Genomic DNA, 23111 nt, shown 5'->3' with positions numbered 1-23111 from the left:
TATCTGTCTGCTAACATCCTAACTCTATTAATTTATTAATATTTGTTTCTAGTCTTTTAAAGGAGATCCCCAACCTCGTAAAATACAAGACAATGTAAGTGAACCCTGTAGAACAAGTACACATTTTATCCAGTAATGGGGTAGTAAGGAGCAAAATGACAAAGTATATACTACTATCCTACAATGGTGATTTCTATTACTGTAACACTATTTCTATGTATAGCCATCTTAGGGTTAGTTAACTATTGCATGCCACATGTACCATTTTGCTTTTATGCCACATGTTGAGCCCACTTGTTAATTTTTGCATCCTAAGACACTGATAATAGATCTCCCCCAATATCACTACCTATCTGTAGTCTTACCCTATTACAGTTGGGATATGTCATAACGTGTGACCTCCTATATAACACCTCCCTCCCATCTAATGACTAATCTCTGTTATAGGTTGTGGTAGAGCAGCCTGTTGTGTCTGTTTCTATAAACGCGGAGAAGTCGGCCCCAGAACAGGTTCTCACACCAGACACAAAACCTTTAGAATCTGACTCACAGCAAACTGAGAGTGAAAAACCCCAAAAAGAAGCAGTGGCCCGTTCTGTGCCCTTCTGGAGGAAGGTTGGCAAAATTAAATGATATAATATCAATGTCATTAATTGTATCTCTTATTGGACTAGAATGAAGAGTTGGAAACTGATAGCTAGCTTATTACGTCCATGATTGTGAACTCAGCCCTGCTATGCACCTAGGCTAAGGCTAGGACCACAAGCGAGCATCATAAAGAAGAATTACCCCTGCATTCATGGCTGGGACAAGGGGTGAACAGAAGAGGTAGTTAGCTAGGGCACAGCTGGCTCCTCAGCCAAAGGAGGCCCTTCTTAATGCCCCTGAACAGCTGTTGCACCCACCCAACATTACTCCTTATCTAAGGTAAAGGGTTACAAGAAAGAGACATAATTGAATGAATAGTCAGCTTGTTCTTTATTCCTTGCATGGATTATAGATTTCAGGAAGTAAGTTAACTGCTTGGTGGCAGCTTACATGTGAGGGACCAAGTGTGAGCTTGGAGTTGTCAGCTGATCTGTGACAGGGTTGTCATTGGGAGCACTGTAATCATAGCATGAATCAGTGTAGGTAGTATTGATGGAGAGTAGTGTGGTAGCTATAAATTGGATAACAATATGGCTGGCACCAATGTGGTTAATAGTGATGGGAGCATTCATGAAGGTAATATAGTTGACATTCATAAGGGGCTTGTGCTCTTTTTGGGGGCATTATTCCTGTAATTACAGACGAGCTTACACTATTGAAGAAATATCAAAAATAATGCTAAAATAAAGAAAAAGGAGTATGCCAACGGCAAGAATCACCAATAAAATGGTATTTATTAATCATCCCAAGACTAAAAAAAACATTTAAAAAGTCCCATTGACTAGTACCAACCAGGGGCCCCTGGAATAAGGGAAGACTGCCTCCTGCTCTGCATTACAATACAGTGCTTACATTTTTGAGTAGACTCAGCAACGCGTTAAATGCACCAAAGTTAGTAATAACTACGGTATGTAATAAATACAAAGTAATAATTCCATAAAGTTATACCAACAATAATCTATGGGCATGAGATGTAAAGTGCAGGATTTATAATTTGCAAGAATTGAAAAAAACAGCCCAGATGTATCAGTACAACAGTGAAATATATATCATTTCTTTTAATAAGGAAAACCAAACTAATACGGATAAAGTAAAAAATACATGTAAGGAGCAAAAGGCACCATTATAGTAGTGGGTAATAAAAGAGTTGGTTTAGATATTATAGAAATTATGCCCTTAAATAAATTCTGCAAAAATATAACAAGAATGCTAAAGAGAAAGTGATGGTGTCCATTAGATGTGGGGTAAATAAAGACACAGGAGAAGGCAAAAGTAGAACAGGGTAGACAAACTCCCTACGTGTATCGCCACTAACAAAGTGGCTTCCTCAGGGGAAAGGTTAACAAGGATATAACAGAAAGAACATCACTATGACAGATCTAGTTTTGCCTCAAGTGTTTTTTTTATTTTTCCAAATAAAACACCTCATGTGCCTGCATATGTGTAAGGAATAGTGTTATGAAATGCTTGAGTGCTCGACACTCGAATCGAGCACGTCGGACGCTCGGACGTGCTCGACTCGAGTAGTGAGCATAATGGAAGTGAATGGCAAACTTGGGTATTTTTCCAGAGGATGGAAAAATTCTCTCTCTCTCTCTCTCTCTCTCTCTCTCTCTCTCTCTCTCTCTCTCCCCCCAGCTCAGATAATTCAAATCAGCTTCTTACAGGGACCAGAACACTCGATCACCACGTGATGCTCGACACTGCTCAATACTCAATCAAGCTCCCCGATGCTCGATCAAACATCGAGCATTGAGCAGTGCCGAGCACGCTCGCCCATCACTAATAAGGAACATTCCTGCTCAGAACCGTTCATTGGGTGCACATGTCAGTGATAGTACCTCTAAAGACATAGCGATGATGGCAATGTGAAATAGTGGTGCTCCCTGTGAGAAGACATAGATATGAGTAATGTAATAGGTGATGCAGCAAGATGTAGTATTTTATTTAGATCTGGAAAAAAAAATGAAAAAAACAATCTGTTGGAGTGCAGTTCTTTCTGTGCATATAGAGTAATGGATGAGCAGGGGTCAGCTCTCCCTGAACCCCCCCCCCCCCCGACTAGTAAACCTTAGAGAGTTCTACTGACTGGGTTCCTGAATACTGTTAAGATGAATCTGTCTAGGATAAACAGGAGGTGGGGTGGGCACTGGGCAGTATGGAGACACTGATATGGTGGGTCCCTTGGCAGGTTTCACTGTTTTAAAACTATATCAATTACACCAATTTTTTTTAAAAATAAAAAAATTAAAATGTGTGAGTAAGTATAAACATCTCAGAAAAACAAATGTATAAATTGTGAAAGACGCAACTTTTGCAACTTATTTCGCTTTACTTTTAGAGCTTTTCAAACTAATAAAAGTGACAATTAACAGATTTTTTTTTCTCCAGTCTTTTAAAGCAGATCCACCGCCACAAAAAGTCTCTGAAAGTGTAAGTTAAAATAGGCAGGAATATATAAAAGCTCATAGTCCTCTCTACAAATCATCCTGAAGCCAGGTTCAGATTTGGTCCAAGTGGAATCATGTAAACTACCCAAGTCACTGGCATTGGACTGTGTGCTGTTCTTGTGCAGTCTGTCAACAGGATAACATAAGGACCTCATACAGTAAATGGTTGTCTGAACGAACCCTAAGGCTATGTTCACATGCTGCATTTTTTTTTACTGCAAAATAAAAGGTGCTTTTTACAAGACCAGCAAAAGCTATGAGATTTCAGAAATCTAATGCACACACTTGTTTGTTTTTTTTCCTGACTTAGGCTACGGTCACACTATCAGTATTCGGTCAGTATTTTTTCTCAGGAGTCAGAGCCAAAACCAGGTGAGGAACAATCAGAGAAAAGGTATAAGGGCTCATACTGATTTGCGAGAAAAACGGACTAGTGCAATCCGATAAAAAAATCGGGCTCATACCCATATGTGAGAAAAAAAACGGTCTGATGTCCGGACCGAAAAAACGGACAAGTATAATGCGATTTTCATGAGAGGACAATGCAATTTTTCACACCTAGCATCCGTATGACATCCGTATGCAATGCGTTTTTTTTCTCAGCAACTATTATTCTGCAATCATTTACAGGACCATTTACAGTGTTTTATGCTACAGTATGGTAATGTATCCGTAAAAATCAGATGGCATATGTATGGTCTGCATGCCGTCCGTTTTTTTTACTCGCACCCATTGACTTCCATTGGCTAGTCTCGTCTGAGATACACAGCATGTTGCGATTTTTTTCTCATCCAGATTCCAGCTGAGAAAAAAATTGCAGATGAGCAGGGACTCATAGATTAACATTGGTCAGAGTGCAATCCGATTTTTTATCTGATTGCACTCGTCCGTTTTTTCACGCAGATGAGTATGAGCCCTTAATTTGAGAACAGCAGTCTTTTTGATGCCAATTCTTTCAGCGTTTTTACGGTTTTCATCCATAGAAGGCAATGGGAAAGTGAAAAAACACTGCAAAAAAATGCAACGGCATTTTTCGTGGTGTTTTTGATGCATTTTTGGTGAATATAACTAACTTTATATTTTATAGATTTTTTTATTATTATATTTATTTATTACATGTACTATGGACAAAGCATGCATACCCAAAAAGCTATGAGAAAAAAAGCATAAAAAACTCAACGAAAACATCGCCAAAATCGTTTTGAACACAGCATTTTTACTGCCAAGAGAGGAGATTTTGGCTGCAGAAAAAAAGCAGCAAAAACTTTGCGTGTGAACATAGCCAAAGGATATGTACACACAACATCTTTTTCAGGTCAGCTCCAAAACCCACCTGAAAAAGCGATTAAAAAAATTGCTAAAAAGAATTAACACATGCAGTGCAATTGTAAAAATGATTTGTTGTTCATATGTTCAGTGCTTTTGAACTTCCTTTTAACAGCTTCAGGTTTCAAAAGCCACAAAGAGGTTAAAAGAAGTGACCTGTCCATTCTCACTAGTTTATGGCACATTAGTTTATTCACATGCTCACTAGTTTATACATACAAGTAACAAATAAGTCGCCATAAAACACGATCGTTTAGACGCCAAAAAAGACCCTTCATGAAAAACTCTGCCGGCCTTTTCCAAAAGTGTCTTCTGTTTGTAAAACCAAGTGCACACGTTCAGTATTTGGTCAGTATTTTACCTCAGTATTTGTAAGCCAAAATCAGAAGTGAAACAATCAGGAAAAGTATAATAGAAACACGTCACCACTTCTGTATTCATCACCCACTCCTGGTTTTAGCTTACAAATACTGAAGTAAAAAATTCACCAAATACTCAACGTGTGCACGTGGCTAAAAATTTTCGGATGCACTGGCACACATTCAGTATTTGGTGAGTTTTTTACCTCAGTATTTGTAAGCCAAAACCAGGAGTGGGTGATAAATGCAGAATTGGTGACTTGTTTCTATTATACGTTTTCTCAGAATGTTCTTCATCTGTTTTTGGCTCTCGCTCCACTCCGGAGAAAAAATACTGACCGAATACTGACCAAATACTGATAGTGGGGCCGTGGCCTTATAGTTTTCCTCTGATTATTCCACTACTGATTTTGACTTACAAATACTGAGGTAAAATACTGATCAAATACTCAATGTGTGCACGTGGCCTAACAGTCAGTGGTTGCACATACTCTTGGGGTGAGCACAGACTTTGAAACTATTTTGTGTTGCAATTCCTGCCACAAATTTGCGCTAAATTCCACATGTGTTATTTTGCAATTGTCTTGTACGTTGATTGGGGCTGAATAATATTAGCATCAGGACTAAGGCAATGTACACATGGTCAGTATTTGGTCAGCTTTTTACCTCAGTATTTATAAGCCAAAACCAGGAGTGGAACAATCAGAGGAAAAGTATAATAGAAACACGTCACCACTTCTGTATTTATCACCCACTCCTGGTTTTGGCTTACAAATACTGAGGTAAAAAACTCACCGAAAACTCAACTTGTGACAGTGGCCTAAGTAATTCCAATACAGAAAATAGTAATTAATAATGTATACTGTATGAGTACAATATAGTTATTATAATATACAGAGCATGTGTATAATTGCCATAATTATGTTTGTTTATAGGTGATATTATATTCAGTGCATATAGTAAAGATATACCGTATATTATGTATATAATAGTAATATAAAGGGTGTGTATAATATAATAGTAATACTACACAGTGTATATGGTAATACATTGCGTCTATAATAGTATATGTTATACAATAGACACAGGAATATTATATAGTGTTTGTATTTAGTATAATAATAGTGATAAGTGCACTATATACTTATTATGTTAGAAATACAGTATATAAGTTACCACTTATGAAGATTGCTTCCTTTAGTACATTCTTAGTAGTTCTGTGTCTTTGTCTCCTGCATGTAATGACTAACCTTCGTTGTAGGTTGTGGTAGAAGAGCCCGTTGTGTCCGTTTCTGTAAATTCGGAGAAGTCCCCCCCAGAACAGGTTCTCACTCTGGAAACAAAACCCTTAGACTCTGTCACACAACAAGCAGAGAGTGAAAAACCTCAAAAAGAAGCCGCGGCCCGGCCAGTGCTGTTCTGGAGGAAGGTCAGCCACATGTAACAGACGGGTCCTCCTAGCCCTCTTCTCTATAGTTACAGTATATATACACACGTGGTCAAAATTGTTGGTAACGCTCGTTTAATAAAAGAAAAACCCACAATGGTCACAGAAATAACTTGCATCTGACAAAAGTAATAAGAAATTAAAAATCTATGAAAATGAACAAATGAAAGTCAGACATTGCTTTTCAACCCTGCTTCCACAGAATTTAAAAAAAAATTAAACTCATATATAGGCCTGGACAGAAATGATGGCACCCCTGAAAATAATGTGACAAAAGGGACATGTTAAATCAAGTTGCATCAACTAATTAGCATCACAGGTGTCTACAATCTTGTAATCAGTCAGTGGGCCTGTATATAGGGCTACAGATACTCACTGTGCTGTTTGGTGACATGGTGTGTACCACACTCAACATGGACCAGAGGAAGCAAAGGAAAGAGTTGTCTCAGGAGATTAGAAAGAAAATTATAGACAAGCATGTTAAAGGTAAAGGTTATAAGACCATCTCCAAGCAGCTTGATGTTCCTGTGACTACAGTTGCACATATTCAGAAATTTAAGATCCATGGGACTGTAGCCAACCTCCCTGGACGTGGCCGCAGGAGGAAAATTGATAATAAATCAAAGAGACGGATAATACGAATGGTAACAAAAGAGCCCAGGATAACTTCTAAAGAGATTAAAGGTGAACTTCAAGCTCAAGGAACATCAGTGTCAGATCGCACCATCCGTCGTTGTTTGACCCAAAGTGGACTTTATGGGAGACGACCAAGGAGAACACCATTGTTGAAAAAAAATCATAAAAAAGCCAGACTGGAATTTTCCATACTACATGTTGACAGGCCACAAAGCTTCTGGGAGAATGTCCTATAGACAGATGAGACAAAAATGGAAGTTTTTGGCAAGGTACATCAGCTCTATGTTCACAGATGGAAAAATGAAGCATATCAAGAAAAGAACACTGTCCTTACTGTGAAACATGGAGGAGGCTCTATTATGTTCTGGGGCTGGTCTGCTGCATCTGGCACAGGGTGTCTTGAATCTGTGCAGGATACAATGAAATCTCAAGACTATCAAGGGATTCTAGAGAGAAGTGTGCTGCTCAGTGTCAGAAAGCTTGGTCTCAGTCGCTGGTCATGGGTCTTACAACAGGATAATGACCCAAAACACACAGCTAAAAACACCCAAGAATGGCTAAGAGGAAAACATTGGACTATTCTGAAGTGGCTTCTATGAGCCCTGACCTAAATCCTATTGAGCATCTTTGGAAAGAGCTGAAACATGACGTCTGGAAAAAGCAACTTTCAAACATGAGACAATTGAAGCAGTTTACTCTTGAGGAGTGGGCCAAAATACCTGTCGAGAGGTGCAGAAGTCTCATTTACTGCTACAGGAATCGTTTGATTGCAGTGATTGCCTCAAAAGGTTGTGCAACAAAATATTAAGTTAAACGGGTTTTCCCACAAACAAAAGTTCATTTTAAAAATTGGCTGTGTCTGACCGTGTACGGAACATACCACAGCTCCTGGGCAGGGGAGGAAGCAAAAGACAACACAGACATTACAGCAGGGGATCACAGAGGATTCATGTTGTGAGGTAAAATATTTCACTGCCTGTTTTTAAACAATGTTTTACCTCACAAAATTAATCCTCTGCAATCCTCTGCTGTAATGTCTTTATACTCTTTTGCATCCTCCCCTGCCCAGGAGCTGTGGTATGTTCCGTACACGGTCAGACACAGACAATTTTTAAAATGAACTTTTGTTTGTGGGAAAACCCCTTTAAGAGTATGTTCATTTCTGTCCAGGACTATTTCATGAGTTTAATTTTTTTAAAATTCTGTGGAAGCAGGGTTGAAAAGCAATGTCTGACTTTCATTTGTTCATTTTCATAGATTTTTAATTTATTATTACTTTTGTCAGATTCAAGTTATTTCTGTGACCATTGTGGGTTTTTCTTTCATTAAACGAGCGTTATCAACAATTTTGACCACGTGTATAAGATACGTATATCAGCCATATGTTCACGTCACTTTAAGGGCTCACTCACACTGCTGTATATTCTCTCATGCAAGAGAATCAGGCTGATTATGCTAATGACACTCAGCTCAAACTCTGTCAGAGATTGATCCGAGTGTCATTTGAGTGTGATACGATGCTCTCGCATGAAATCACATCACAGATGCAGAGAAGATGGAGAATGTAATTTCTCCATTGTCTTTGTGAGCGTACATCGGACTGCAGTCGGATGATATCAGAGTGCATTGTGATGTTTCACATGCACCCATAGACCCATAGACGTATGTAATGGTTTTTAACAGGGAAAAATGCAAAGTACTACATCTGGGCAATAAAAATGAAAAAAGCATATACAGAATGGGAGGAATAGAGCTAAGCAACAGTACATGTGAAAAAGACTTAGGTATACTAATAGATCGTAGACTGAACATGAGTCAACAGTGTGATGCAGCAGCAAAAAAGGCAAATACAATTCTGGGATGTATTAACAGAAGCATACAGTCTAGATCACGTGAAGTCATTATCGGTCTTTACTCCTCTTTGGTCAGACCTCATCTGGAATACTGTGTACAGTTTTGGGCACCACATTTTAAAAAAGACATAGACAAACTGGAGCAAGTTCAGAGAAGAGCGACCAGAATGGTGACTGGTCTGCAAACCATGTCCTATGAGGAACGGTTACAGGATTTGGGAATGTTTAGCTTGCAAAAAAGAAGACTGAGAGGAGACTTAATAGCTGTCTACAAATATGTCAAGGGCTGTCACATTGTAGAAGGATCATCTTTATTCTCATTTGCACAAGGAAAGACTAGAAGCAATGGGATGAAACTAAATGGGAGGAGACACAGATTAGATATTAGAAAAAACTTTTTGACAGTTAGGGTGATTAATGAGTGGAACAGGCTGCCACGAGAGGTGGTGAGTTCCCCTTCAATAGACGTCTTCAAACAGAGGCTGGACAGACATCTCTCTGAGATGATCTAGTGAATCCTGCTTTGAGCAGGGGGTTGGACCAGATGACCCAGGAGGTCCCCTCCAACTCTACCATTCTATGATTCTATGATTCTATGAGTGCGCGCGATCCGAATATCAGAGCCACTAACGGCATGCTGCCATTGTTTTCTCATGATAAATCAGCATGAGAAAATAATCACAGGTCTGCACTGCTCCTTTGTATAGCATTGGGCCGAGTGCTATCCGATAAAACATCAAAGAGCACATGGCCGTGTTATCCACTCGTGTGAGCGAGCCCTTATAGTTTACATTTGGTGGAAACGATGAATGTGCACACTGTACAGGAAGGAATCAGACTTGTTCTTTTTTTTCATCAATTTGTTCAGTTCATGCATTTTTTGCAGAAACTTTTCATTTCCTAAACAGCATAAAGCTAGGGTCACGCGACCATATATTCTATCATCAGACAGAATCAGATCGATTATTCTAATGACACTCTGGTCAGAGTGTGATCATAGTGTGGTCCGATTCTCTTGGATGAGGAGAAGATGGAGAAAAAAAATGTCTCCATCTGCTCCATTTTGTAAGTCCATGCAAATTGGACTGCACTCAGATGTCATCCAAGTGAAGTCCGATGTTTCCCACGGACTCATTGACTTGCACGGCCGAGTGCGATCTGAGTATCTTGGGCAGACAAACTTAGTCCAAGAAAAAATCGGATATATACATGGTCCCATAGACTAACATCGGTCTGAGTGCAATATGATGTTTTGTCGGATCGCATTCGGACCGAAAATAAGGTCAAGTGCACGAGCCCTAATACAGATACATTAATGTCCTATGTTTATGGTACGGGGCACATCCACAGATCTGTATTATGGTGCTGTAAGGTGCTCTGCATGCCTCTATTTCTCCACATTGGGCTGTCTACAGCATTAGGCTAAGTTCACCCAAAAGTATAAAAAAAATGGTCTGATTTTCATCCAGAAAAAACGGCTGATTTTTATCTGTATAGTCGCCTGTATGCCATCCGTTTTTATACATCAGCAATGAATAAAATTTACAAGCCCAAATACAGTTTGCAATGTATCCATAAAAAATCGGATGCTATATGGATGTTCTGTATGGGATCGGATTTTATTTAAGCACCTATAGAGTTGCATACATGAGTCTCATCGGAAATACAGAAGATAATAGTGCCAGCTGCTATTCGTTTTTACATTCGGTCCCTGGGAAAAACCTTTAATCTGAACAGTCAAATTGAATTACATTGGTCAGAGTAAGGTCATTTTTTTTCAAGGACAGCACTAGAACCAAAAATATGGTCGTGCGAACGGAGGCTTATTCTTATGTGCATAACTTAGTCATGTGCATAAGACCTAATGCTGATTTATACCATCACCCATAGCAGCAATTCCTTACTAACAAGAAACTTCTCTCTCTAGTCTTTCAAAGGAGACCCACAACCCCCTAAAGTCCAAGTCCAGGAGAATGTAAGTTTAAGAAAAAGCGCTAACTATAAGCAATCAATCAATAAATGGACAGGGGGAAAAAAATCTTAAAATGCACTAAATGGAGAAAAGTATTGCTCCTCATGCACTTTACATCTACAGGAGCTTTAGGACATCCCACTCGTGTAACAATATTATGGCACGTCAGCGCTGCAGCCTATCAACAGCCGCAGGGAAGTGTGAGCACTGCACCACTTACATGCCATAGTAATGTCACACGAGCTACTGCAGAAACAGCACCGACATCACTAGAACGGCGCTGGAACTGATATATGTTACTTTTGTTTTACATGGAGCAAGGGGTAGTCCAAGTAATGGGCATCCATATTAGTATGGAATTTGCCCACCCCAGTTGAAGGTAAAACAGGCTTCACATTTCTGCCATGAGATGGCCTGGCTCACAATCTCCGTTCTATTTCTATGGGGTTAAAGTCATGTCTGTCTGACAGTAATAAAAAAGATAGGGGGCCAAACTAGGCAGGAGTCACCTCTCCAGGGACCCCATAACAGCCACAGTGGGTGACTCTGTTGTATGTATGCCTCTGCATCTAAGCCATTGAAGCAGTAGAGGAATGGTCCTATGAAAGGGAAGCTGTCAGAAAATTTTTGCTATATAATCTGAGAGCAGCATGATGTAGGGGTTGAGACCCTGATTCCAGCAATGTATCATTTGCCGGTCTGTATGCTGCCATTTTTATACAATCACTATTTTCTCTACTGCAGAGCTCAGAATGCTGAGCTGTGTATAACCCCGCCCACACCTCTGATTTCTGTGTACACTGTATATTAACAGAATGCAGCAATCAGTGGTGGAGGTGGGGTTGGACTAGGAGGCATGAGACACATAGTCCTCTAGTGATAATCTCCTGCTGATAAACCACCGATTTTATTGAAGAAGCAAACACTGCCCAGTAAGTGACATCGCTGGAATCAATGTCCCAGCCTCTATATCAGACTATTCTCAGATTACATAACAAAAACCTGAGATTCCCTTTAATTAGAAAAAAACGTAATATGGATAAAGTAAAAAATACATGTAAATTGCAAAATGTACCACTATAATAGTGGGCAATAAATATATAAGAGAGTTGCTTTAGATCAGGGGTCTCAAACTCGGCTGGGTATATGGGCCGCATATGGAAAAAATTTGAATTTGGGGGGCCGCATTCTTTGTTCAATGTGACATTTTTAGTGATACCATTTTTTTTGTATACACCTTTTGAACATTTTTGCCGTGTTTATTTTTTTATGGCTTGGGTCGTTATGGATGTGGCGATAATAAACGTGCACTTTTTTGTGTTTACTTTAGTTTACATATAAAACAGCATTTTTAGTGCCCAATATTTTTTCATGCTTTTTTATTTTTTTTACAATTTTATTTCCCCCAATTGGCCACATACAGTAATATTGTCTTACAATTAGCATCATATAGTAATAATGGAAAACATCTTGTAGTAATGTTCCCCATCCAAGTCCCCATCTTGTACTAATGTGCCCCATCCAGGTCCCCATCCTGTGGCAATGTTCCCCATCCAGGTCCCCATCTTGTGGCTCTGTGCCCCATCTTGTGGCTCTGTGCCCCATCTTGTGGCTCTGTGCCCCATCCAGGTCCCCATCCTGTGGCTATGTGTCCCATCCAGGTCCCCTCTTGTGGCTCTGTGCCCCATCCAGGTCCCCATCCTGTGGCTATGTGCCCCATCCAGGTCCCCTCTTGTGGCTATGTGCCCCATCCAGGTCCCCTCTTGTGGCTATGTGCCCCATCCAGGTCCCCTCTTGTGGCTATGTGCCCCCTGTGTTGTTCTTCACACACATAAAATAGAAAAAAAAAAAAAATGATGATTCTCACCTGTCCTCCGTTCCCTCGGCGGCCTTCCTGCAGATGTGGCCCGCAGGCACCACAGAGTCCGACCCCTTCACGATCCCGACCTGGTCCAGGAGGAGCCGCCGACAGCAGCGCTGCATTGCCACACAGAGACTGTCTCCCAGCACTGCATTTCCAATGCCAGCCGCTGGCCAATCAGAGGCCAGCAGCTGACATCTGCATATGGCAATGACGTCATACTCGCTGCGCCGACACGCAGATATTAGCTGCTGGCCTCTGATTGGCCAGCGGCTGGCATTGGAAATGCAGTGCTGGGAAACAGTCTCTGTGTGGCAATTCAGCGCTGCTGTCGGCGGCTCCTCCTGGACCAGGTCGGGATCGTCAAGGGGTCTGTGCCTGCGGGCCGCATAAAGCAGCCTCAGGGGCCGCATGCGGCCCTGTGGCCACGTGTTTGAGTCCCCGGCTTTAGATATAATAGAAATTATGCTCTTAAAAATTCTGGCAGTATATAACTTGAGTCCTAAAGAGAAAATGATGGTGACCGTTAGTTAGATGTGGGGTAAAGACCCAGAAGGCAAAAGCAAAGCAGGGTGGCTTTCTATGTACACTGTACATTGACAGAAATCAGTGGTGGGGAACAGGGAAGGACCAGGAGGCGGAGGCACCTAGTCCTGTAAGGATAATCTCCTGCTGATACAACACTGATTCTATTAAATCATCAACACACAACCTATTAAGTGACACATCGCTTGAATCAGGGTCTTTGCCCTACATCATGGTGCTCTCAGATTAGGTAGCAAAAACCTACTGACAGATTCACTTTAATAGGTGAGAATAAAGAGACACAGAATTAGTAATTTTCATTAAATGTTTCATCATCCAAGCCAGGATGAGATTTCTAGTGTAATATATTACCCCATACTATTAACACGTCATTAAATAAAAATATTTTGACTTTTTCATGCTGCTTATTAGATTTCCTATATATTGTTTAACATTTTCTCAGAAAATAGTAATTCTGCCTGATATTTGGGAACACTTGATGTTTTACTGTTCATCTTCTGGATTCATTCATTAATGGACCTCAATGTCTTTCTCTCAGTCCGTACCAGCAGAGGAACCCCAGACAGTTCAACTAACACTGACTGTAAGTGTCATTAACATCTAACGCTCTGGTATTATCAGTGTTCACGTGTGTCTGAGTTTCTGCTTTGTTGGGTCTCACGTTTACAAATTATAAACTAAGCACAGGATAGGTGAGAAGTATCTGATCGTTGTGTGACCTGCTGCTTGGACCCCACCGATCATGAGAACTGGGGTCCTGTGTCACTTAATTAAATGGAGCAGCAGTCGTGTATATGTTCTGATAGCCACTCCAATCATTATCTATGGAAGTGGTTCCATACAGACTATAAAGGGGGCTGGCTTAGCTACTGAACTGAGCCCGACACCCAGACATCTGATAGGTAGGGAACGGAAATTCTCTCCTGTGTTAAGCAAATGCCGGTGTACATAGTGGGGCATTGATGGAGCTTGGTTCATGAAAGCATAATAATACTTTTCAATTTTAAAGCACTTTCCATCTAGCTGGACAACCCCTTCTATTACGGAGTGGACACTAGTATAAAATGCTGAGGGCATGCACAATTCTTGATACTTGTTACGTTACCCGTGACATGTGTTACTTATTGTACATGATACAGATAAACATTCCGAAGATAACTTTCTGGTTCTCATCCATTCTCTTCCCCGGACAGATTTGTGATGGTCGGAGATGCATAAGATTTACAGATCTATTTTCCCGTTTAAAACTGATAATATCATATTACCCATAAATGTAGAGTTCTTCAGAACCAGAGCCCCAGAGCAGCAAGTCCAACCCCGGAGAGAAAGGAGCTACTGCCGGGAGAAAATCTCCAGAGGCTCAAAACAAGAAGCCAGAAGAAGGAAAGACCACCAAACCCAAAATCATGATGTTCTTCAAACAGCTGGTAAGACGTCCAAGAACATGAGCTCAATTCCTGTGTATTCACTGAGACCTCCTATGTCATAGAAGATGCCTAAAGATTATGATATGAAAGGATGCACTTACATTTAGCCACAGCTGCACTTTAGTTTTGGTTTGGTTTAGCTTTCCACCATTGATACATTCTTTTATTAACATTGTTGGGTCGGTCAGAAAGTCTCCAGACTTGTATATTTTTAGCAGTTTTATTGGGTTATTTTATCATTTTATTTTACCTAAGAGCCAGAAAAAAAAAAAAAACTCTTGTATTTTACTTGTTATTATAGTCAGTGATGGGTGATGGAAATAATATCAGCGGAGAGGAGAGTAACGAGAAAAGCAACCAGGAGCCTGTAAGTGAAGACTTTATGATACAGCTGGCTCTGGTGATGGGATTTACTGTAAATCAAGCTGAAATCACAGATTATAGATGTACACAACAAATCTATCTTCTCAAAACCATTTATCTATGAAATCTAACTGTGTATCTACCTCCTGAATACATATTGCAAACACAATAATCAGCTTCTTTTCTTTCTTCTTAACTGTTTCATGTGGTGATCACGTTGCATGCGTTTTGTATAAAAAATATGTCAGTTTTTAAGAGGTTAAAATTCTTAAAAAATAAGTTTTATAATTTCTAAATATTTCTAATGAAGCACCGCGCTATATTTACCTTCTACTACCACTGATCTTGTATATTAGATGTCATGAACACTTTATAAATGACCACTAGAGGGCACACCTAATATAGTTTTTCTGCACAGCTATCATTCTTTTTTTACTGGAGGTGGTGTTAAAGGGGTTATCTGGGACTTCTGGATTGTTTTGCTTTGGGTCTAAGAACATAGTCGCTAAATACCTGCCTGTTGTGCACTGTGACAATCTTTTCTCACCCAGGCGGCGATTCTTTTGCTTCTTGTGACGTCTCGTCGACAGAGCAGCTTCTTGACTTCCGTCGACAGTGCATCACTGCCGACATCATACTGATTGACAGCCTGCTCCCCACAATTAGGCAGCTGTTAGCCGGCTGACAATCAGCATGACATCGGCCATTGACGAAGCAGAGCGGAATAGAAGAAACTGCTCTGACGACGTGATGTCACCGGAAGCCACTGAATTTCCGTCAGGAGTGGTCCATGACTGCTCTGAGCTGGAACAGATCGTCGCAGTGCAGAACAGGTAGATAGTTAGCAATTACATTCTGATAAATTTTTAGCCCTATAGCAAAAAAAATAAATAACCCAAAGTCTTGGATAACCCCTTTAAGTTTGCTGGTACTGAAATACTTATGCACCAGACAGAGCTGCTCCTTTGGACACCTTGTGAGGGCTGCTTCATTTTAATTTTTGGGTATATTGTGTACTTTGTAGAACCTTGAAGAAGATTCTCTCCTATGTAGAAAGTGATTTACAGCTTCCAGCAGACATTTCTGTTATTTGTAAGGGTTTATTTTATCTGGATTAGCTGAGTATCTTCAATAAGTTAGACTTTAAATTGTTTTCTCAAGTTGTCTCCTGAGCAGCAAACAGCTTTCCAATCTCTTTCACTTCCTGGTTCCTGGGGAGGGCTCTCCTCCTTGAGTGACAGTTCTGGTGAAAAGAACTGTAGTAACAGGGCTCACTTACACTTGCAATTAAATCAGACAAGTACAATCCTATAAAAACATCGGATTGCACTCGGCCCAATGTTAAACTATGGGAAAGCTCACATCAGCGATTATTTTCTCATCCTGCAAATGGCTGCGAGAATCAGATCGCACTCACCCATGCAAGTCTATGGGTGCGTGTGAAACATTGCTCTGCACTCGGATGTCACCTGAGTGCAGTGTGATTCCCACAATTACTTTTTCCGTCTCCTCCTTACCTGTGCTGCAATTCTCTCATGCTAGAGGATCAGAGCACAGTGCACTGCCACTTGGCTTACGCTCGAAGTGGAACTGGAGCCAAGTGTCATTAGCATATCACATCCAATGCTTTCGGATGCTATACACTACTGTGACTCCGGCCTTAGTAGAATTATAAAGATCAGCACAAGTCCTGCTGTGACACCTTCAGCTATCAGCGATTTGTTCTAAATCTACACTGTTATCACTAGATTCACATATGTGCCCTCGTAGCAGATTTGATGCAGAGCATTTTTGCCTCTCTCTGGCAGAAAAAACGCATGCAGATTTACATGCCTTTTTTCTGCCAGAGAGAAGCGTTTTTTTCAGCGTTTACCCATGCGTTTTTTCAAGCACTTTTCCAAGTGATTTTGAGCATCACTTGGAAAAGTGCTTGACAAGTTGGTCACACAATATAAATCCATGCAACCGTCATGGATTTATATTGTGTGACCAACTTTAAATGCTGCATCTATAGTAAAAAAAAAGAATTAAAAAGTTGCAAATAAAAAAAAAACCTGTATATTCACCTCTCCGACGGTCCCCAGTCTGCTCCCGGCGGCGTCCTCTCTCTTCGGCGTCCCGCGGTGTACTGGCAGGACCTGCGGTGACGTCATTTAGTCAGCTGATGGTCAAGCGACCATCACCTGACCGCTGACGTCAGCGGTCGCGTGACCATCAGCTGACTAAATGACGTCACCGCAGGTCCTGCAAGTACACCGCAGGACGCCAAGGAGAGAGGACGCCACCGGGAGCAGACTGGGGGCCGCCAGAGAGGTGAATATACAGGTTTTTTTTATTTTTAACTTTTTTATTTCTTTTTTTCACCGCGTACTAGCCGGAATGAGAGGAGTTGTAGTCTCCTCTTCATCCTGGGTACCACACGCACCGCGATTACGCTGCAAATTCGCGGCCATTGAATTTAATTGAAACGCAGCAAATCCACATATACCTGCGGGTTTGCTGCGTTTCAATGTTACTCAATGGCCGCGAATTTGCAGCGTAATCACGGTAGAAATGGTCATGCTGCGTTTTGCAATTCAATGCGAAATCGGCACGCTAATTAGCGCATCATGTGCACAGCACATCCGAATTCACATTGCTTTGCATGGCAGACGGTTTTACAAGCGTTTTCGCGGCCGTAAAAACTCCGCAAAAACGCTACACAGGCACATGGCCTCAGAGATAACAGGCCAATTTAACAAGCACATAGCTCTGGATAGTGAGAGCCATGATTAGGAGATTTGGTCTGAAACCAGCCTATGGTAGGGGCTGCTGATTTTGCAAGATTTATAATTGCAGCTTGTCAGGAACGGAGAGGCAGGGCAAGGGAGGTAAGTAGCTAACTGCTGTATAAAATCACTGGGCTGGAGAGAGCTTACTGGTAGGTTAGGTGTTAACCCTTCTACAGAAATGTAAAACACTTGGCCAGGGTCTGGTGGCCGAGCTCCATAGAAACCATCTATACACTATGAAAGATAAAAAGTCTCTTTGCAGGAGAATGACAGCACATAAAAAAAGCACATCAGGTACAAACTTGCTTATTTTCATGGTATCTAATCAACTAAAGAAAGTTAATAACATGAGAATACTCCTTCAAGATTACAGTTATCCCAGACCCCTATGTGCCACAAGTCACCACACAAAGCTTTCCCAACATATTTTTGTGTGTCTATGAGCAAAAACATATTTCCTATTCAATCCTCAGCTCTTAATCTCTACCCCAATTCTGAAAAGGACAAACCAAGCATGATCATCACTAGATTGTTTTTAAGTTCTTGTATGCATTCATTTTACATTTTCAGACCCTGGACATTACAGATGGAGTGGAGATCAGTAAGAACGAGAAAACTGTGGTCACTGCTGTGGTGGAACCACCACCACCCCCACCACTGAAAGGAAAGGACAATGTGAAGGAGAAGAAAGGTTCAGCAGAGAAACTGAACAAGCAGGAGAGTAGAGAGAGTGCAGAGGCAGTCGCTTCTGCCCAGATACAAGCTCAAGACCCAGCGCAAGTGGATAACGGTGTAGGGGCATCTAAAGACGGCCAACTGAAGAGGACAGAGAAGAGGCAGTCCCTGGGCAGTTTCTTCAAAGCCATTGTGAGTTCACCATAAATGTCTCCAATATCATCAAGTAGATTCCAACAATTTAGAGAAGGAAGCCTGTTTAATCACCATTTTTATGGTGATTTATTTTTCTTAAAGGGAATCCATTTTTCTTAAATTGAATCTGTCAGTAAGCTCAACTTCCCAAACCACATATATGTAGATTGAAATGTAAATCTATCAATCTTTATACCTTTTAGCTGTTGCTTAACCCCTTCACGCCACAGTCAATTTCCATTTTCTTGTTTTCGTTTTTTTCCATCCCTTTTTCCATGAGCCTTAACTTTAGTATTTTTTCTGTCCACATAGCCATATGACAGCGGATTTTTTTGTGGGACGAATTGTACTTTTGACTAACACCATTCATTTTATCATGCGACGCACTGGAAAGCGGAAAAAAAACTCCAAGTGTGTTCACATTTTTTTGGAATTCCACAATTGTTTTTTGGGTTTTTATTTACCATGTTCACTACATGGTAAAACCGACCTAGAAGTATGATTTTCCAGGTCAGGAAATTTGTAAAAAAAAAAAAAAAAGAAAATTTTTGCTTGTGTCGCCATTTTCCAAGACCCGTAACGTTTTCAATTTTCAGGATCTGGGGCTGTGTGCGGGCTTATTTTTTGCATCCTAAGCTGATGTTTTAACTGATACCATTTTGGGGTACATACGATGTTTTGATCGCCTTTTATTGCAGTGTTGTAGCGACCAAAAAAATCATAATTCTGGTGTTTCAATTATTTTTCTCATTACGCTGTTTACCAATCGGATTAATTTATTTTATATTTTGATAGAACATAGCGATACCAAATATGTTTTTTTTTAATTGCTTTATTTTTAATGTAGCAAAGGGGTGTATATATTTTTAATTTTTTTCATATTTTTAAAACATTTTTTTTTTCGTTTTACTGTCTCTTAGAGGACATGAAGTTGTTATTGTCCGATCGCTTGTGCTATACATAGCAGTGCATCAGCATTGCCATGTATAGCAAAAATCACGTTCTCCTATGAATGTCAGCTACAGACTGGCTCTTACAGGAGAACCGTTTTGACAAGTACAGAGGTCTCCAGCTGACCACCCGCTGTCATGGCTACCCATTTGCAGATCACAATCACGTCATAGGTGCGCCGATGGGTGCGGGGAATGATGTTCCCTCTGTTGACCTGCATTAAATGCCGCTGTCAGAAATTGACAGCGACATTTAATAGGTTAATAGCCGCAGGCAGAGTTCTGCTTCACCCACAGCTGTTAGAGGTATATAATGGCTGAATAATTCAGCGAAGGCCATTTCTGGGATTATACCTGTAGATTCCCCCACATTCCCCAGCTAGATCCATATATTTGAAAGTGACACCTTACCCTGATTCTGGGTTCTAGGGTATCTCATTATGAGACTCCATTACGTTTTTTAATTGCATTAGGTGCTTATTAGAGGAAAATCTGTGGATTATCCAGATTATCTAATATTTATGAGTGTCTTAGATATATTCTCATATATCTTCCCTCTCGGGGTGGGAAGGAATAAAATCATTGTAATAATCTGATGTGTATGAGCACCACATTTTACAAAAGACATTGAAAAACTGGAGCAAGTTCAGAATACAGTTACCACGATGGTGAGTGGACTGCAGTCTATGTCCTACAAGGAACAGTTAAAGGATCTGGGAATGTTTCGCTTGCAAAAAAGAAGACTGAGAGGAGACTTAATAGCTGTCTACAAATCTACAAATATCTGAAGTGATGTCACAGTATAGGGGGATCATCCTTATTCCCATTTGCACATGGAAACACGAGAAGCAATGGAATGAAACTGAAAGGGAGAAGATACAGATTAGATGATATTAGAAAAAACTTTTTGACAATGAGGGTGATCAATGAGTGGAACAGGCTTCCATGAGAGGTGGTGAGTTCTCCTTTAATGGAAGTCTTCAGAGGCTGGACAGACATCTGTCTGAGATGGCTTAGTGAATCCTGCATGGAGCAGGGGGTTGGATACTATGACCCTGGAGGTTCCCTCCAACTCTAACATTCTATGATTCTATGACCCACTGTACTGATTCAACCCTTTTCTCTAATTGATCATTTCAGGGGCCAAAGCGCATGTGTGATGCCGAGGTGCAGACAGACCCAGTCACCATCTTCCCTGCAGAGAAGACTAAATGACTATTTATAAAGCTGAGACAGCGCTGGCTGCGGCGGGAATGAGGGCGGACGACGCTAATGTATATTTCCGCTGTAATCTGTACAGAGATATTTCGGTACATTCCTCAATGATACAATGGAGGGAAAACGCAAGTTTGTGACAGATCTCCAGGGTTTTATATATTATTCACATCTGTCAGGGCTGTGAGCAGTTTATTATCTCCCTAAGGTTTCCTAGTATCATAGCAGAAAGTAATAAACTTGTAGGAGGTGTGAGAATGTGTGAATGTAATGACCCCCCGTAAACGCTACAGTATCGCAATGCAGTAGACAGCTTAAAGGGGAATATTCAGATCAGGAGACAATACACATAGAGATCAAAATGCTGGGACTTTTACAAGTTCCTAAAATAAAGGGGTCAACATTTGTAAGAAGCCCTCAGTGTAGTGAAAAAAGTCCATACACGCAGATCTCATTTCATGACATATCTGAAGGCTCCACACGTTTCAGAAGGTTCTGCACGTTACATCAGGGTCATTAATGGAAGGAACAGAATGTTCAGAGTTTTACACATGCTATAATGTCAGGAGAATATGATTCTTTTTTTTTTTACGCTTGGTATGTAGTTTTTATAAAACCAGCAGTAGGGGACGGTATTGCCATAGACTAAATCACTGTATGATAACTTACACCACTTGATTCTTTAAGATTGAATTGACGATCACGTCTAATGTGAGCTGCGGTTGATTGATTAGCTAATGAGCACTAACCAGCCTGGATCTGATAATCACCTGCCGGTGACATTGCTATCTATAACGTTATGTGTACTGTATGGTCTCCATGCCTGGTGTCCTCTCCTTGTAATATTTGCTCCCTGTTGTTTTCCACTGTCTTCAGTAATAAAGTTTTCCTTGGTGTACAGCGTATTCCAAACAGCTGCTGTCTGAGCCACGTTACACTAGGCCATGGTGTGCACATTGTGCTGCGTTATATTTTATTCTGCTGGTTTGTATTGCGCCATCATATTCTGCAACGCTTTACAGACATCATCATCACGGTCCCAGTTAGGGCTCACAATCTACATTCTCTATCAGGATGTCTTTGGAGTGTGGGCGGAAATCGGAGAACCCGGAGGAAACCCACGCAAACACGGGGAGAACATACAAACTCTTACAGATGTTGTCCTTGGTGGGATTTGACCCCAGGACCCCAGTGCTGCAAGGCTGCAGTGCAAGCTACTGATGTTACATTATGTCATGGTGTATACATTGTGCCACGTTACCACAGTGGCCCAAGAGGTAAGGGGGCCATTTCTACCTCCAAAGGTGGACTTATGCATTATGATGAGCTATTACACTGCAAAGGGACCATATACTGTTCTTGCACAGGGGTCCTCTTATATCTATGTGTATTACTGAACGTTACATTAGGCTACATTGTGTTGTAGGGAATCCTCATTCTGAGAGCGCTTATGGTAGGTACAGGCACGAAGTAGCTTGGTGCTAAACAATGGTAGATTTATTAAAGTCCATAAATCTTCACAGAAAAGAAACTTACTTTCCTTGGCACAAAGGTAAAAATAAAACAAACAGTCCTCTGTAGAGCAGACACGGGCTTATCCTTCTAAAGCACAGTAACTTCTGGTCCGACTCTCCACAGCAGAATTCCCAGTATAAGGCTGTGTGCCCACGATGCGTTTTTAATGCGTTTCCGCAGTGGTTTTGTAGCTGCGGAAACGCATTAAAAATGCATGGTAGAAGGGCAGCAATGTTCCCCAATGATGATCCGCATGTGCTATGCACATGCTGCAGAAATTTCCGCTGCGGATTATCATTGCGGGAAAAAACGCAGCACTACCAATTATTTTGCGGAAGCGCTGCTTTTTTGCCGCCATTGACTTGCATTAGAGCGCGCCAATTCCGCAAGACAGCATCTGTACTTGCGTAATTGGCGCGTTCTAATGTGCGGATGGTACCCGGGTGTAGAGGAGAGGAGAGTCTCCTCCACACCCAGGTACCATAAAAAAAAGAATAAAATAAAAATTAAAGATTATATTCACCTTCCGACGGCCCCCGGACTCCTTCTCTTCGCTTGCTGACAGATCGCGCAGGACTGAAGGACCTGCGCTGACGTCACAGTCATGTGACGGCAGGTCTTTTCAGTACCGCGATCTGACGGCAGCCAGCACAGGAGCGCTGCAAGTCTCAGGGGCAATCGGAAGGTAAGTATGGTTAAAAATAAACTCTCTCTCGGGTCACACTATATAAATCCATGCCGTTTGCATGGATTTATATAGTGTGACCTAGTTGTCACTAGCACTTTCCAAGTGATGCTAATCGCTTGGAAAGCGCTTCTAAATCCGCATGCGGAAATGTCAGTGAATAACGCTTCATTTCCGCATGTCCCTGGCAGGAAAACGCATGTACAATCCGCATGCG

At 41.0% G+C, this 23111-nt stretch overlaps 1 protein-coding gene across 10 annotated transcripts in view; it reads left to right on the top strand.

Moving 5' to 3' along the window:
- BCAS1 (brain enriched myelin associated protein 1) overlaps nt 1-21592 on the top strand; it is a 148077-nt gene extending 126485 nt beyond the window's left edge. For 6 of the 10 annotated variants that reach the window (XM_073682755.1, XM_073682753.1, XM_073682748.1 and 3 more), the window contains 10 exons: nt 53-94; nt 448-615; nt 3040-3081; nt 6045-6212; nt 10647-10694; nt 13637-13681; nt 14376-14525; nt 14827-14892; nt 18230-18526; nt 20620-21592. In XM_073682755.1, the coding sequence (XP_073538856.1) occupies nt 53-94; nt 448-615; nt 3040-3081; nt 6045-6212; nt 10647-10694; nt 13637-13681; nt 14376-14525; nt 14827-14892; nt 18230-18526; nt 20620-20694 (1101 nt within the window). In that variant the 3' untranslated portion in view covers nt 20695-21592. The remainder of the gene's footprint in view (nt 1-52; nt 95-447; nt 616-3039; nt 3082-6044; nt 6213-10646; nt 10695-13636; nt 13682-14375; nt 14526-14826; nt 14893-18229; nt 18527-20619) is intronic. The other 4 variants (XM_073682751.1, XM_073682754.1, XM_073682749.1 and 1 more) reach the window with 4 other exon arrangements.
- Nucleotides 21593-23111: the final 1519 nt, after the last annotated feature.

The sequence above is a fragment of the Phyllobates terribilis genome, unplaced genomic scaffold (assembly GCF_046119375.1).
Source record: "Phyllobates terribilis strain yellow unplaced genomic scaffold, ASM4611937v1 Scaffold_5__5_contigs__length_657084704, whole genome shotgun sequence".
NCBI lineage: Eukaryota > Metazoa > Chordata > Amphibia > Anura > Dendrobatidae > Phyllobates > Phyllobates terribilis.
Note: the sequence above shows the minus strand (reverse complement) of the source record. Positions and strands in the feature narration are given on the sequence as shown.